This window comes from Phragmites australis, chromosome 24 (genome assembly GCF_958298935.1).
Source record: "Phragmites australis chromosome 24, lpPhrAust1.1, whole genome shotgun sequence".
Taxonomy (NCBI): Eukaryota; Viridiplantae; Streptophyta; class Magnoliopsida; order Poales; family Poaceae; genus Phragmites; species Phragmites australis.
Genome location: NC_084944.1, coordinates 18,450,863 through 18,466,335, shown reverse-complemented (window position 1 = coordinate 18,466,335; position 15,473 = coordinate 18,450,863). Strand labels below are relative to the sequence as shown.

The 15,473-nt window shown below is 44.4% G+C and overlaps 1 protein-coding gene across 1 annotated transcript; it reads left to right on the top strand.

Moving 5' to 3' along the window:
• The first annotated feature begins 6,235 nt into the window (after positions 1–6,235).
• On the top strand, positions 6,236–14,833 carry LOC133907228 (uncharacterized). Its single transcript, XM_062349235.1, has 5 exons — positions 6,236–6,466; positions 8,809–10,253; positions 10,365–10,477; positions 10,587–10,998; positions 14,631–14,833. Exons 1-5 carry the CDS (start codon positions 6,441–6,443, stop codon positions 14,831–14,833), a joined length of 2,199 nt encoding a protein of 732 aa, XP_062205219.1. The 5' UTR covers positions 6,236–6,440.
• Positions 14,834–15,473: the final 640 nt, after the last annotated feature.

Genomic DNA, 15,473 nt, shown 5'->3' with positions numbered 1-15,473 from the left:
TTTTCTAACTCATTATCTTCTTCGTCACTTAATAGATTATTATTAGAAAAGACGTCCGTCCTAGACGGCTCGGCTCTTAATCTTGACAATTCAATATCTTTTAAAGAATTAACCGAGTCAACAACTAGATTAGGATTGTTACCCATACTAACTCCAAGAGCAGAAACATGCGAAGAAATTTCATTAACAGAGAAAGGAATGAAAGAAAGGTCCGTGGTGTTACCTCCACTGAAGTCCAAATTCTTCCATGCCGCCCTCTTCTTTGCCTTCTGAATAGAGTCATCGTCATTGTGCTTAGCCAGCCGAGGACTCGAACGCTTTGGAGTGTTGCGCACCTCCTCCACAGCTGCAGCAGCAACCACAGCCGCAGGCGCACCCACTCCTGCAGCACCAAGAACTGCTGTGCTCGCCGCCCTGACACAAGCAGCCTTGGCAAGAGTGGCGCCGGCGCGAGTAGCTAGACCACCAGAACTGCAACCACTATAGCCACGATCAAAATCAGCACCACCTGAACCTTCACCAAGAATACCTGCAGGAGGGCTCTCTGAACTATGCACATCATCATTCGCTGAAAAAACCTCCTCCACCTGACCATCAAGCTATAAATCATTTTCAGCAAGCACGTTGTCTGCACACTCGATCAGGACCTTGTCCACCGCCATATCTATAATATTTTGGGCCATAGATTTGAGTTTATCTTCCAAAGCCGGGCCATCCCCCAAGGACGCATCGCCATCGGCAGTCCCATCCCCCTCATCACCACAATCCTCCTCCAAAGCATCAGCCGGCCTAGCCCTTTTAGCATCTCTATCCGCATTATTCTCCTCCTCCTTCTTCCCATCTCCATCATCACCATACTCTCCGAAGTCCAGATCCACCTCATCGCCAAAATCATCGAAACCCACCTTCTCCTTCTCAATCTTAAGCTCAAAATAATGATCCCCGATGACTACATCCATACTAGATGGGAGTAAAGCGGGATCCAACACAGCAACTAGAATCCGCCCAAAGTTACTCTTCCGAGTTGTAACCATATCCACCATCTGCGTTGACCCAAACATAGTGCCAACGGCCCAAAGAATTAGATACTCTCTCAACCTTTTACGAATGCCGGTGACCCGAAGCCAAACCTTAGGAAGAAGGTACCCTTCCTCCTTGATCTGCCACTCCTGAAATTTCAACCGCACCCCTGTGGCGACCCCGTTTTCCATCACATCAGCCCCACCATAAGCAATAGATCTCTGAAGCTCAGCCTTTGATGGAAACTGAACCACAAAAGAAAACTCCTCATGTGATACAGGTTCCCACCTCCATTTAACAGGCACAATTCTCTGAAGCTGCACCACAAGTTGCTCCCTAGTGAGAGAGCCGCCCACAACAGTCACTAGAGCACTTTTCGAGTCTTTCTTCTTTGGCAGCGGGGCGTGAGGGATATGAAAAAAACCAAGACCGGCTACCGAGTATCCCACTGCATGAGCAACAGGCTTAGGCATCTTGAGCACCGGGCAATGATGATTGACATGATCATGCCCGTCACAAATGCAACAGTACACCTCATTCACACATTCAGCAACATAGTGTCCCTTCTGAGCACAGCGACTGCACACCTTCGACTTTCCACCCGCCTTACTACCAGCGGTCACATCATCTCCTGCAACTGCATCAATCCCGTCAACATCCATAGCAGCTTCCTCCAACGGTGCAACCTTGGGCAGATGAGGTCCGCCGGTAGGAATGACCGGCACACGAGCATTAGTGGCCGCCGGCGCCATCGCACCACGTGACTGTTTCGGCGCAGCTCCCGCGAACGACGTCCTGCCGCCACCGCCACGGCCCCAGCTCGCCATCCCACCACGCCGGCCCGAGAAACGGCCATTGCGGGGGCGGAAGCCACGCCTTGGCCAGCCCCGACCATGGCCGAACTCGCCGTAGCCAGGATCAAAGCCTTGGTTCGCCCCTTGGAATCCATCTCCGAAGCGCTGAACTTCGTCTTCATCATCCTGACGGCGCGCTTGCAACCCGCCTTGACTGCGCCCCGCGCCCCTGGATGCGTGGATCAACTGTCCAGCGCCACGAGCAGAGCCCCGGCCACCAGCGCCGAAAGCAACACCTCCTCCATGCATCTCGGCCGCGTTACCGTGCTGTCCATTGCCACGAGCAGGACCCCGGCCAGCAACGCCAAAAGCTCCGCCTACTCCCTGCATCCCGGTGCCACGCGTGCGTGATGGAGCGGATGAAGACGCGGCAGGAGTCGTCTGCCAGTGCCGTCCCGCGCCACGAGTGAAGCCTCGAGCAGCCGCGCCAATTCCTCCGCCGCCTCCCTGATTCCCGAAGCCGCACGCGCGTGGAGAAGACGACGCAACAGGAACCCTAGGCCTCCCTGCACGCGAGAGAAGACCGACGAGACCAGAAGGAAAAGCAAACTGGACCGCAGTTTTGGACTAGCCCAAAGCCCTCGGCCCAACACGTACCGTTGCCCCTTCCACTGTGCCGACCTCCCTTGCGGTAATCACGCCTGAAGATTCAAATTTTGAATCCACGCGCCGCCGACCCTCTTCAGCGATCGCCGGGAACGACGAAGACGACGGCGAAGTCTGCATCTTCCTACTCTGCGAACAACGCCTCGACGACACCGTCGCCTTGGCCATCGCGTCCGCCAGCGTAACTTGCGGCGACGTTCGTCTAGCCGGCAATGGCCCGCGCCATGGCTTGCCGGCCGCCTGCCGCGTAACGACAGTGCCCGCACGGCAACTACGGCGATCCACCTTGGAACCTGCAGAATCCGAGCCTCGACATACCTCAGTGGCACAAATCTTCAACGCCACAGCCTCCTCCGCTTTACTAGGATCTCCGATGCCAGGGTTGTCGTCAACCTCCTCATCCGAGCTGATATCACCTGCCAGAGCCCAGAACCTGGGTCGGGCAAAGTGCCGCCCCCGGCCAGCCGACGGATCCGCCACCGCCGACCCCGCCTGCTCACCGTGGCCCGGCGAAACGACTGCCCATGGCACCGGAGCCAGCGTAAGCCGGCGTCGGTTAGGCATCTCCATGCATCTCGTTAGCGGAGACGCACTGTTGTGTTGTTCTTTCGTCCTTTTTCTTCTCTCTCTCGACCAGGGGAGGAGATGTTCTCCAGGCTTTGATTTTTATGGATACCGAACTCTTGCCCCCCCCCCCCCCCCGTGTAGGTGAGGATGCAATCAAATTGGTTGGAATTGTTGATTAGATCTGCAATGGTATTTTGATATCCAATACTGTTATACTGGCACACCAAACAAAACTTACAATCACAGATTCCACCTTTGGTTCCCCTGTGATTTGATTTTATTTACATTTACATTACCACTCACTTAACCAAATACTACCTAATTTCTTGTTGCAACTGTTAGAGTATATCCTATCATAACAGTCGGATCCTTATAAATCACTTACCATATATACTCTAATAGCAACGAGTGAAAGTCCTACTTTAACAACGCAAGTCTACTTTTGCAACATGAACAAACTAGTAGGATACCAACGCCTCATCCATGGCAAGCCCCAGATCAAGTGAGGGCAGACAACACCATCGCCAACATTGTTACAGTGTAGAGAAAGATCTTTGTTGCCACAATGGTGGCAGCGAGGCCGTTGAGCTTGTGTTTTCCGGGGGCCTTGACTGCACGTCCGAGTCTCATCGAAATTATGGGCTGCTCGAAGAAGAACCACAAGGGGAAACACACATGCTGTGTAAGAGCCAAATTATTGTTAGTCTTTACAAAAGAGAGACCAAGATATTGTTAATGCAATGTCACTTGTGAGTTTGGCAAAGGAAAGAATGCAACATATGAGATCTCATGGGTGGGAAGAGTTCTTTAAAGGAAAGGTTACATCATTTTGTGTAAAATATAGTATCATCATTCCTTCATTGGATGGTAATTATGTGCCTCATGGAAGATCCCCACGGTTTTACCCCGAGCAAACAATTGATGATCATTATAGAAGAGAGGTATATCTTGGTGTCATTGATAAAATTCGACAAGAGCTTGACAATCGATTTGATGAGGTTAATATGGAGTTGCTTCTTTGCATGTCGGCTTTGAATCCGTTCAATTCATTTGCTTCTTATGATACACACAAGATACTTAGACTTGCCAAGTTTTATCCCAAGGACATATCAAGTATGGATTTGATAAGATTTGAAATCCAACTTGATAACTTTATTCATGATATGAGAAGAGATGATAGATTCAAATGTCTAAACAATCTTGGGGAGCTCTCTATTAGGCTTGTTGAAACAAATAAACATACTCTTTATGATTTGGTATACTTGCTTCTTAAATTGGTATTGATCCTACCGGTGGCGACGGCAAGTGTTGAAAGAGTATTTTCAGCATTGAGTCTAGTGAAGAATAAATTGAGAAATAGTATGGGTGATGAGTTATTGAACGATTGTTTAGTCACATTTATTGAGCGTGATATTTTTTGCAAGATAAGTGAGGATGATATAATCGAGAGTTTTATGGGCATGAGAAAGCGTAGAGTAGAGTTCTAGAGTATGTATTGTAATCTTATATGTATCAATTTATGCAAGATTTTATTTCATATTTGGACTATTTATATCGTACTTTCCGTAAATTTCAAATTTATCTGTTGAATTTACTATGGTGAGAATTTTTAATATTATTATATTGTACTTCTAGTAAATTTTATATTTGTATATTAGATCAAAAAAATTCACAGGCACACCCAGCGTTCAAATCCTGGCTCCGCCCATGCAAGTGAGGGCAGACAACACCATCGCCAACATTGTTACAGTGTAGAGAAAGATCTTTGTTGCCACAATGGTGGTAGCGAGGCCGTTGAGCTTGTGTTTTCCGGGGGCCTTGACTGCACGTCCGAGTCTCATCGAAATTATGGGCTGCTCGAAGAAGAACCACAAGGGGAAACAAAAAAACATGCTGTGTAAGAGCCAAATTATTGGGCTCGGTTTGATGCCGCAGTGGTTTTTCAGAAGCACTTATTTCGTTCCGGATTTAGATAAATCAATTAGTTAGAAGCATATTTTATGAGCCACAATAGCAAAATCATATTGGAACAAGTAAAGATTACTGTGAGACTATGGGACTGTTTGGTTTGCACCTCTTGTGAGCCATGCCAAAAATTGGCATCACCAAAAACGTGAGTAAATATTGTTCGGATTGCAGCTTTACCAATTTGCAAGTAACACCAAATAATAGGGAGAAAATATATATTTGGATTGTAGCCTTATCAAACCTTGCCAAAAGCGTGAGTATGACATTTAAGGCCCATATGTCATTAATTTTTATTCTGTCAAAATACAGTCAAGGAATACAATGATGCAATTAGATAGAAACTTGGATACAAGAGTTTTGGAATAGGTGTTGCCACTGTCCTATGCCACGTAGGTTTTGGCATTGCTCGCCCTCATTCTTGCCGGCCTTGGTAGTGTGCTGTAGCCGGGCGAAGCTAAACTTTTGTTGGCGTGCAAAATTTTAGGAGAACCAAATGATATGGCAGTCAAATCTTGTGGGCATGTCAAAATTTGGTTAGATATTCGTTGCCCTGCCCTAGAGGGCTGTTTGGTTTAAACACAAATTTGCCATGAGGAGGCCAAGCCAAACTTTGGCATGCCAAAAATCAGGATCGCCAAATTTGGTGGCCAGGTTTTTGTTAACATTGACATCCAAAATGAATTAGGTGGTCAAACGAGAGGAGGCCAAGTCAAATTTTTACACTCAACTAAACGGTGATCAAATTTGATCAAAGCTACCAAATTTTGCCTTGACCATATTGGCCACACTAGGTAACAAAACAAACATGCCCTATATTACAAAGCATACCATAGCTCCATTTGTCAACCACAAAATGACCATCGAAACCATGCTTTTCTTTTCAATTTCCTTGAGGAAATTGACATGTTTAGCCCTACCTTGGACTTGAATCCAACCCCAACAGCCACGGCACGACCCGATCTTAAACGGGCCGTGCCGATCGGGTCGTGCCTGGGCTGCAACCACGGCACGTGGGTCGACACGGCACGGCCCGTTTAGCTAACGGGCTGTAACGGGCCATGTCCAAAACGGATCGTACCTGATTGGGTCCGTGCCGTGCTGGGCCGGGCCGCCCATTTGGATATCTTTACTCGAAACCATGCTTTTCTTTTTCAATTTCCTTGAAGAAATTGACATGTTTAGCCCTACCTTCGACTTGGATCCAACCCCAACAGCCAAAAGCCCGATCAGCCCGAACCAGCGGCGGGAAACGGGAATTCATTGCTGCCGAAACGGCGGGAAACCAAGAAACCCTTCCCACTCCGTCCGACCGCCTTCCCTCCCTCCCCCCGCCGCCGCCACCTCCATTGCCTCCGCATTTCCCGACACGGTTAGGTTGCTCGGCACGGTTACGTTAATCTTGCTGCGGAGGAGCTGTAACTGCAAATGGGGGCCGCCGGTTCTTCTTCCAGGTTGGTCTCTTCGCTTCACTCCTGCGTGCTCTTTGCACGGATTGCTTAGAAAAGGTTTCGCTTTTTCCCCATTTCTCCCGTGAGTGCCAGTTCGGTTTCGGGATTGGGCGTGCTGCTTGTTTGTCCCGTGGAGTGGAGGGCCCGGATGTGCATACATTTTGAGATTTTGGTTATGTTTCCGAGGGTTTGAGTAAGACCATTGGTGATTTGATTAGTATGTGTATGAGGTCAGGGGAGAAAATTGTAATGCTTCTGGGCGGCAAGTTGAATAAACTGTGGGGATGCAGGGGAAAATGTAGTAGCAGGAACAGAAGTTTCACACTCCTATCTGTCAGGTCGGTTAGCTGGTGGTGGATCACCTGTTATTAGCCACGTTGTTGTAATTTGTTGATGCATTACCACAGTCTCTTACGATTTTTGGGTCAGAATTTTCTTTTGCAAGGTTTTGGATTAAAAACTTGGGTACCTAAATACGCTGTACGTAGCTTATACCTGGCCTGGTCTTCAGATGATGTTATATAACTGCGTTGTCAGTGATGGCTCGTATTATAAATAGTTCACTGCACGAGCATCTCCTACCGAGATGACTTTGAATGACATGAAAAAACTACCATGGTCTGTGAGGATTCTTTGCTTAGAGATTTGACGTCTAAAGTATTAAATACTACCAAGTGATGCAAAACTATTATACAACTTGTATTGTCACCTGTCATAATCAGTGTTACCGGGACACGGGTGCAGGAGTTGGAGTCTGACTCGGGTGCGCGTGTCCGACTCGGCAAACTCGAGAATATAGGATTCAGGGATTCTTCTAATATATTATTATTATTATTATTATTATTATTATTATTATTATTATTATTACTATTATTATTATTTTTTATGTTTTAAACCAAAGTATATACATAAAAGATATGAATGACATAGAGATCTACCACTTCTTTAATACACTAGAAGGGGAAATAAAATCGTAGATTAGTAGTTCTGATTTAATCCACTAGATTCATCAAGGCTAAAAAAGAAAAAGAAAATAGAAAAGGATAAATGTTGAAATGGGCTGTCATTTGCTTGCCCATCCAGCCATGTTAAAGTCCAATCTTATCTCTGTTGCCCAAACTCCTCCGGCCCCTTTCTTCCATGCTGCCACCGCCTCCTCATCTCCCTGCTGCCTCCCCTCCCGAGTCTGTTATTTTGTTGACTAAGCTCCAACGTCCAGTCTAATTTACACTATGTGACCATGAACTGCAGCCTCGTGTGAAGAGCTAAACCGACACATCCAAAAAATGTTTATTTTCTTTAGTGTTAGACTTGACTCTTCATGAACGCAATTTGCTCAATTTATTTTACCAAGCAACACTACAACAACAACAACAACAAAGCCTTTTGTCTCAAGCAAGTAAAGATAGACTAGAGATGAAACCTACAAGATCCTACTAAAAAGGTGATGATAAACAATAATAAATAAAGGTACTAGTAATAGTAAAAAAGTAAAAGTAGTAATGGTATAAAGAGATTGATGCATAAGTTATAGTTCCGGCACGTGGATTGCTAAATTCCACATGTTTCTATCTATGGATAGTTCTTTGGGATATTTTATTCCTTCAAGTCTCTCTTTACAGACTCCTCCTATGTTAAGTTTGGTCGATTACTGTTTCTCCTCACATTATCAGTGCGCCTTAGTATCCCGATATGTATGGATGACTCTAGAGGCCTCCGTTGGATATGTCTAAACCATCTCAACCGATGTTAGGTAAGTTTTTCTTCAATTTGCGCTACCTCTACCTTATCACATATATCATTATTTTAGATCCGATCATTTCTTGTATGACCACAAATCCATCGCAACATACACATCTTTGCTACACTTAACTGCTGGACATGTCGTCTTTTAGTTGGTCAATATTTGGCACCATACAACATCATGGGTTGAATTGCCATCGTATAGATTCTATGACTAACTTTTGGGTTTCATCTCCATAAGAGTGATTGTGTTTTTTTACGTTGGCTCGTCAGGTCTATCACAACCTTCCTTAACCCGTGCTTGGGGCTGGCTATGTTGGTACAACATAGGCGGAGTTTTACCAAGCAACACACCAAGCAGAAAAAGGTCAAGAGTAAGAGCTAGTTAATTTGCTTGCCAATTGAGAATAACAAAAGCTGTGATGAGAATCTGAGTGGTTTTCTCCTTTTTCTACAACTCAGACATCGCACAATCAGTCGTATAAAAATACACAAGTATCTTTAGTAGGGCTACAAAATGTTGACTGAAACACTTGATGTACTAGCCATTCTGATGTCCTTTAGTGAAATAACTCGTGATTGACAAATAGTGCATAATACAGAATCGAAGACGACAATCATGACATCTTCTATAGAAATACATCAGAAGAATCGGAAGGCAGTGATTTCAAATTCGACAATCAAGACAGACCAATTGATATGCTTTGTTTACCAACTACAGAACAAGCAATGAAGAAAGAAGAAAATTCAGATATAACCTACGATGCAAAACAGATGGAAAAGAGGAGAAGAAGGGCTATTGAGTGTATAGCTGCATGGTTCAATGAAGCCGGGATTCCTTTTAATACTGTTGGCCTAGAGAGTTTCGACTTAATGTTGGAAGCAATTGCACAGTGCGGTCCTGGTTTACGGGGACCCTCTCTGGATAAGCTTGATGAGCTATTACTGCAGAGAGAAGTTTTAGCGATCAATGATTCAATTGAACCACTGAAGAAATCTTGGGCGTCAGAAGGGTGCTCTATTCTAGTTGATACAGAAATTGATGATGATGGAAGGCGCATGTTGAACTTGGCGGTCCATTGTTCGCAGGGTGTGTCTTTCCTTCGTTCTGTTCAATTATCTTCAGACATCTGCGATGACGCATTTGTTTGTCAACTAGTTGACTCTTGTATTGAAGAAGTGGGACAGCAAAATGTGGTGCAGGTCATCACAAACAATAACTTAGAAATGATTGCGGTAAAAATGCTTACTGCAAAGAGACCCAACATATTTTGGACTTACTGCGCTGCAAGTTGCATTGACATGATGCTTGAAGACATAGGGCATATTCCTCTAATCAAGAATACAATTGCTAAGGCAAGGTCACTCACTGCTTTTATTTATGGACACACAAATTTGTTGGACATGATGCGCCAGTTCACCAACCAGCGGGATTTGGTTCATGTTGGAATCACTTATTACACCACTTGCTGCTTGAACTTGAAGAGCCTTTATGATAAGAGGATTGAGATGAAGACTATGTTTATTTCTAAAGAATGGGAGGACAGCAAGTGGTCGAAGGTACCAGTGGGCAAGAAATTCTACAATCTAGTAGTGAGCAGCGATTTTTGGGATAGGGTGCTATATGTTATAAACAGTTTTGAGCCACTAGTGGAGGTTCTGAGGAGGATGGGCAGTGGCAGACCCTCTATGGGATACATATATGGCGAACTTGCAAATGCTAAAAGGGAAATTGCCTTCCGCTTTGAAAATAAGGAAGAGCATTACTTGCCAATATGGGACCATATAGATTTTAGAATAGATCATTACATGAAGAAGCCATTGCACTTGGCTGGTTACTATTTGAATCCCTTGTTCTACTACCAAAACAGAAATGACATTGAAAAGACTGAAATCTTCAGAGATGCACTTGTTGAGTGTATGCGTAACCTGTACCAAGATCAGCCTACGCAAGAGAAAATTGTGCATCAATTGAAGCTTTACAGGACCGCTTCACAGAGTTTCGGAACCACTCACGCCATTCGTAGTCAAATGAATCTTGATCCAGGTAATTTTCTTTGGGGAAAAAGACTAAGTGTTTTTGGGTATGTTTGTCATGGTTTGCAATGTAGTTTCTTCTATAGTCTAATATTCAATTTAACTGTTCTCCTATATATAGTTTCCTGGTGGGAATTACATGGCGGTGCAGCGAAGGAGTTGAGCACAATGGCACTGAGGATATTAAGGTTAACTTGTGGCTCATTGGCCTACGAGCAAAGTTGGATTGAAATGGTAACGTAGTGATAAGAAAGTTTCAAAAGTTCATCCATCAGTTCAACTTATCATCGTTTCATTTGTGTAACTAAGAAAATTTGTTATGCTCTCCTGTGACCCTTTTCAGATCCATAAAAAGAAACCATCTTGGGTTCAACATAAGAAATTCGAGGATTCAATGTTTGTGACAGTCAACAGAAGGATACAAGGGAAAGCCCAAATGAGAGACAGAGATCCTTTACTTGCATACCTTCCCGGTGAAGATGAACCATTTGAATGGCTGGTTGGCATGTTTCGCTTCTATGCCCAACTACCTCAGTATAGGGGTATCCTTATGGCACGAGCAAACAGCAGCGATGTAGCAGGACTATCAAAGCTAGCGAATATACTATTGGATGATGCAGAGTTTATGACATCTGAAGAAGGGTGCGAGGAAAGTGATGAAGAACTACCAAGGCACTCCAACAAAAAGAAGACATCGTCTGGCGCTTCATGCTCAAAGCGAGCGAACTGGATGTTCTGGCTGTTGAACGCTTCATGTTCAACAGCCAGAACTTTCAAAATCTAACAAACGGAAGCTTTGAACACAAATCTTAACTTCTAGATTTTGATCCAAATTTTGAATCAAACAACCATAGAAACGCAAATTCACCTTCAAACCTCACAAAGATTGTGTCTAGTCTCAATATTTACAAGCCAGGTATGTTTTTGTTTCTTTATTATTTTTTTAGAGGAATTTTGTTTCTTTATTCAAGAAGGAAATTTACATCATTTTAGAATAAGGATATTGACATTTTGTTGGACTTGGATCCATCGAATCATGAGCCAAAAGCCCAAAAGCCCCGGATTCAGATACTTCACTTCACGGGGGACAGTAATTTGTGAGATGGTGAATAGTATTTTCAGTCGGGGGGCACTGTAGCAGTGTAACTGTGCGTGAGGTACTGCAGCAAATGTACTGTTCACAGAAATACTGTATCGTAAGATCTGGATTAACCCTGCTTCTACATCTGGGGCGTGTTTGGATTGTGACCAAGGTGACCAAGCCAAAAATTAGTCACGCCTTAAATTTGGCCGCCATTTGGTTGGAAGCCTAATTTTGGCCGGCCTAAAATTTTTTTGGCATGCCTAGCTGCTTTCTACTGCGCACGCAGGCGAGGACGCATGTGAGCAAAACTCTCGCGCGTGTTTTGGCTGGCCAGCCGAAGGACGTGGCAGCAGCTCAGGGCGGCACATATTTCAAAATCTATAGATTAATAAGTTTTAAATTGTTATATTTATTAAACAGTATATTTAAATTACGATCCGTTTGTACAGTTATATTCTTACCATTAAATCTACAAAATAAATATGTTCCATCAGACAAAAATAATAATAACATGTGAGTTCTACATATCATACTCACGAACTTTGACATGCCAAAATTTTTCACGTACGAGACCAAATTTTAGCTTAGTTCACTTTGGCTCACGAGCGGCGGCAGCGGGAAACCAAGGAGCCCTCCGACTTTCCATGGCCGGAGCCGCCGCTCCCGCATTTCACGGCCCGGAGGTCCGTCACCCCGCTCCTCCCAACGCTTTCTTCCTTAGCCATTTGGCCGGCCGGCCAGTCTCCGCCCCTCTCGTGCACGGTTTGGTTACTCTTGCACTTGCTGCGGAAGAGCTGGAATGTAATGGGATCGCCGGTCCTTAGACGGATTGCTCGCAAAAGATTTCATTTTTTTTCCTCTTACATGGCCCGAGCTTGGTTTAGTTACGGTCTGGTTCAGATAAGGGCCTGCATTTTAGGGATTCTGGGATGTATGTACTCGAGGGTTTGAGTGAGACCACCCTTGATGAATAATGAAATATGTGTGTGAAATTGGGGAAAAGTAGGCTTGTGAGTGTAAAGATATGAAGAAATTGAGAGCTCCCTTTTTTTAAATGCCTTTTTTCCTCGATTAGCGGTGTTGTTTGTTGGTCATGTTCTTTTGTGTCAAGGGGAAATGGTGTAGGTGGAAAGACATTGCTGGTAAACCCTCTCTTCTGATAGCATTCTGCAGCTTCCGAGTCACGAGTTGTTGTGTGTTGTCAGCTGCGCCTGTATTTTCAATGGTTTTAGGTAGCACGAACCTTCTCTTCTGAATATATAGTAACAGCCAATTGGTGCAAATATTAATTTAACATGCCTTGTCACCCGTCAAAATCCTTCCTTGGTGTTAATCAGTTCATGCAATCTGTTAATCTTGCTTTTATAGATATCTATGTTGTCCTTTTCTTTTTCCAAATCTTTCTTTTTTTTGCGCTCTTTTGATGGACCGGTTGCAAAAACCATGTGCAAACTAGAATGCGGGTGTGGATCACAGGATTGGGTGTGCTCGTTATTTGTTCCGTTGGATGAATTTTGAAGTGCATTTACTAAAATAAATGCTGCGGTGAGTGAGATCCTTTATGATTGAATTATGTACGTTGCCCCCTGCACCCCCAAAAAAGAAATATTGGTTTTGTGGATAGCAAGATGAATGGTATTGTTATGGGCCATGTATTTTTGTGTTAGGTTGTGTCGGAGGTTAATTCCAGACAATGATTTCGGAATGTTTCGGACGGCGGACGCGTGTACTACAACCCGGAGGTGTGTGTAGGAAAGTGTGCAATGAACTCTGGGACATTAAGGGATTATCCAGGTTTAGACCTTCCGAAGAACAATAGCCTTACGTTTTGTGTGTTTGCTATGAATATTTGTAAATTGGTTACAGAGGATCATCTACCGGGAAGCTGGACTTGTTTTTTCTCCTTTTACAAATGGGGTCCTCCTTCCTTTATAAACTCAGGGAGAAGGAGAACTTACAGTTAGGCCCAACCAAAAGACCCAAGCCTATTCGGATATTCTATCTTTGGAAATCACCACTGTGGACTCGGCGTGCCCCACTTGTTCTGTCTACCCTGCATGTCCGTTCCATCCATGGAATGCCCTAGTACTTATCCTTCACCTGTCGTCCTGCCTGTCCCATCGTCGTGCGCCGAAAGCTTGACTGCCAAACCGTCTCGCCTCGGCGCTCTGCATGCTCCCGCTCTCGCATAGAGACGTCCACTTGACTGATCGTTCTGCAGATCTGTCCCATATGCCGTGCGGCGCCAAATTGCCATGCAAAGCCCCATCCCGTAACATTTAATGTTACAGGATAGGGCACTGTCCGTCTGCGCTGGCCAAGACTTTGTATGCTTGGAGGAGATGTCTAGGGAAGGAAAACACTCGAGTAGATAGCAATAAATGTGATTAGACGGGTTATGTAAAGATCGGCCCTGCGACCAGCGAGGACTGGTCGCGGGATTACGAAGTATCGTAGGGAGGCTAGTCACGCAAGTCTCGCTCTGGTCACGCGATGGGCCTAGCTTCAGAGAATATCCACCACTAGCTCCCCACTCCCTCGCAGGAACCAGACATCAGAACACCCTCTTACTTAATACTCCGACAGGTTGATTAGAAGATAATGGAGCTTACACCTGTCCTCATCTTCAGATGATGTTATTGTTAGTTGTCAATCGTGTTAGCTCACACTATGACTGCTTCCTGCTTAGAATAAAACGAAAAATGGTTGGCTGCCTGCACTACTATGGCCCGTGAGGATTATTTGCATAGAAATTTGAAATCTGCATATATAATTGATGTTAATACCTGATTATTATCTAGTTTTTTGTGCTGTACCCTTTTCATTTTTATTTTACTTTCAACTTCCAGAAAATATATTTCCAAATAAATAAATAAATTTCAAAACCACACTATCTGCTTCATTTAGTGATCTTAATTCTTAAACGCTACCCATTCACCGCTTTCTGGAAATAGTTACATTTTTTTTCACTGGTTAAACTGGACACTGGTCCGTGGTTTCAACTTTTTCTTTAGCATTAGACTTGACCCTTGATGAACTCTATTTTCTCAATTTATTTTTAGCAACCAATGCTGAAGACTCAGATCTAGCTTGCCTGCCAAATGAGGATAACGAAAGTTGTGTTGAGAAAGTGATTGGTTTTCTCCTCCACCCCCCAAAAAAAGTCAAACATTGTACAGTCGGCAGTGTGGAAATATAAATCTTTAGGGAGGTAAAAGTGCTGATTGAAAAGCTTGAGATGCAACCACTCTTGATGACCTTTGGTAATGATAACTTGTGATTGACAAATAGCGCATATTGCAGATATGGACTACGACTACCATGACACCTTTGGGAACGCATCAAAAGAATCTAAAGAAAATGATTTCAAATCCGAGAATCAGGACAGTGAAGGACCGATTGATATTCCCTCTGTGCCAACTACAGAACAAAATGTGAAGAAAAGAGAAGATGCACAAACTAATGCAAAATGGATGGAAAAGAGGAAGAAAAGGGTTCTTGAATGAATAGCTGCATAATTCAATGAAACCGGGATTCCTTTTAATACTGTCTGTCTAGAGAGTTTCGACTTAATGTTAGAAGCAATTATACAATGCAGCCCTGGTTTACGGGGACCCTCTCTGGATCAGCTTGATGGGCCATTATTGCAGAGTCTAGTTTTAGCTATTAATGATTCAGTTGAAGCACTGAAGAAAACTTGGGCATCTGAGGGATGCTCTATTCTTGTTCATATATGGATTGATGATAATACAAGACGCATGTTGAACTTGGCGGTCCATTGTTCGCAGGGCGTGTCTTTTCTTGTTCTATCCATCTACCAGCAGATAACAACATTGATGAAGGGTTTTTCAACTAATTGACCCTTGTATTGAAAAAGTTGGAGAGAAAAGTATGGTGCATGTGTTGATGACCAATATTGGTATATTATGAAGAATTTTTCTGTGCATTAAATGTTCCCACGCCCTTCTGTCAGGATGTGGCAGGGACTGGCACCGAACGTGACAGGAGCAGTTGGAGGTGACAGGCCACGCGCCCTCTTAAATGCGGCATTGGATCTTTCACTGGCTGACACCTCAACGCTAGATCCATGTGGGGACCACCGACGAAGGACTTATTGGGCCGTCGGGGTACCGAGTGCTCGGGGGT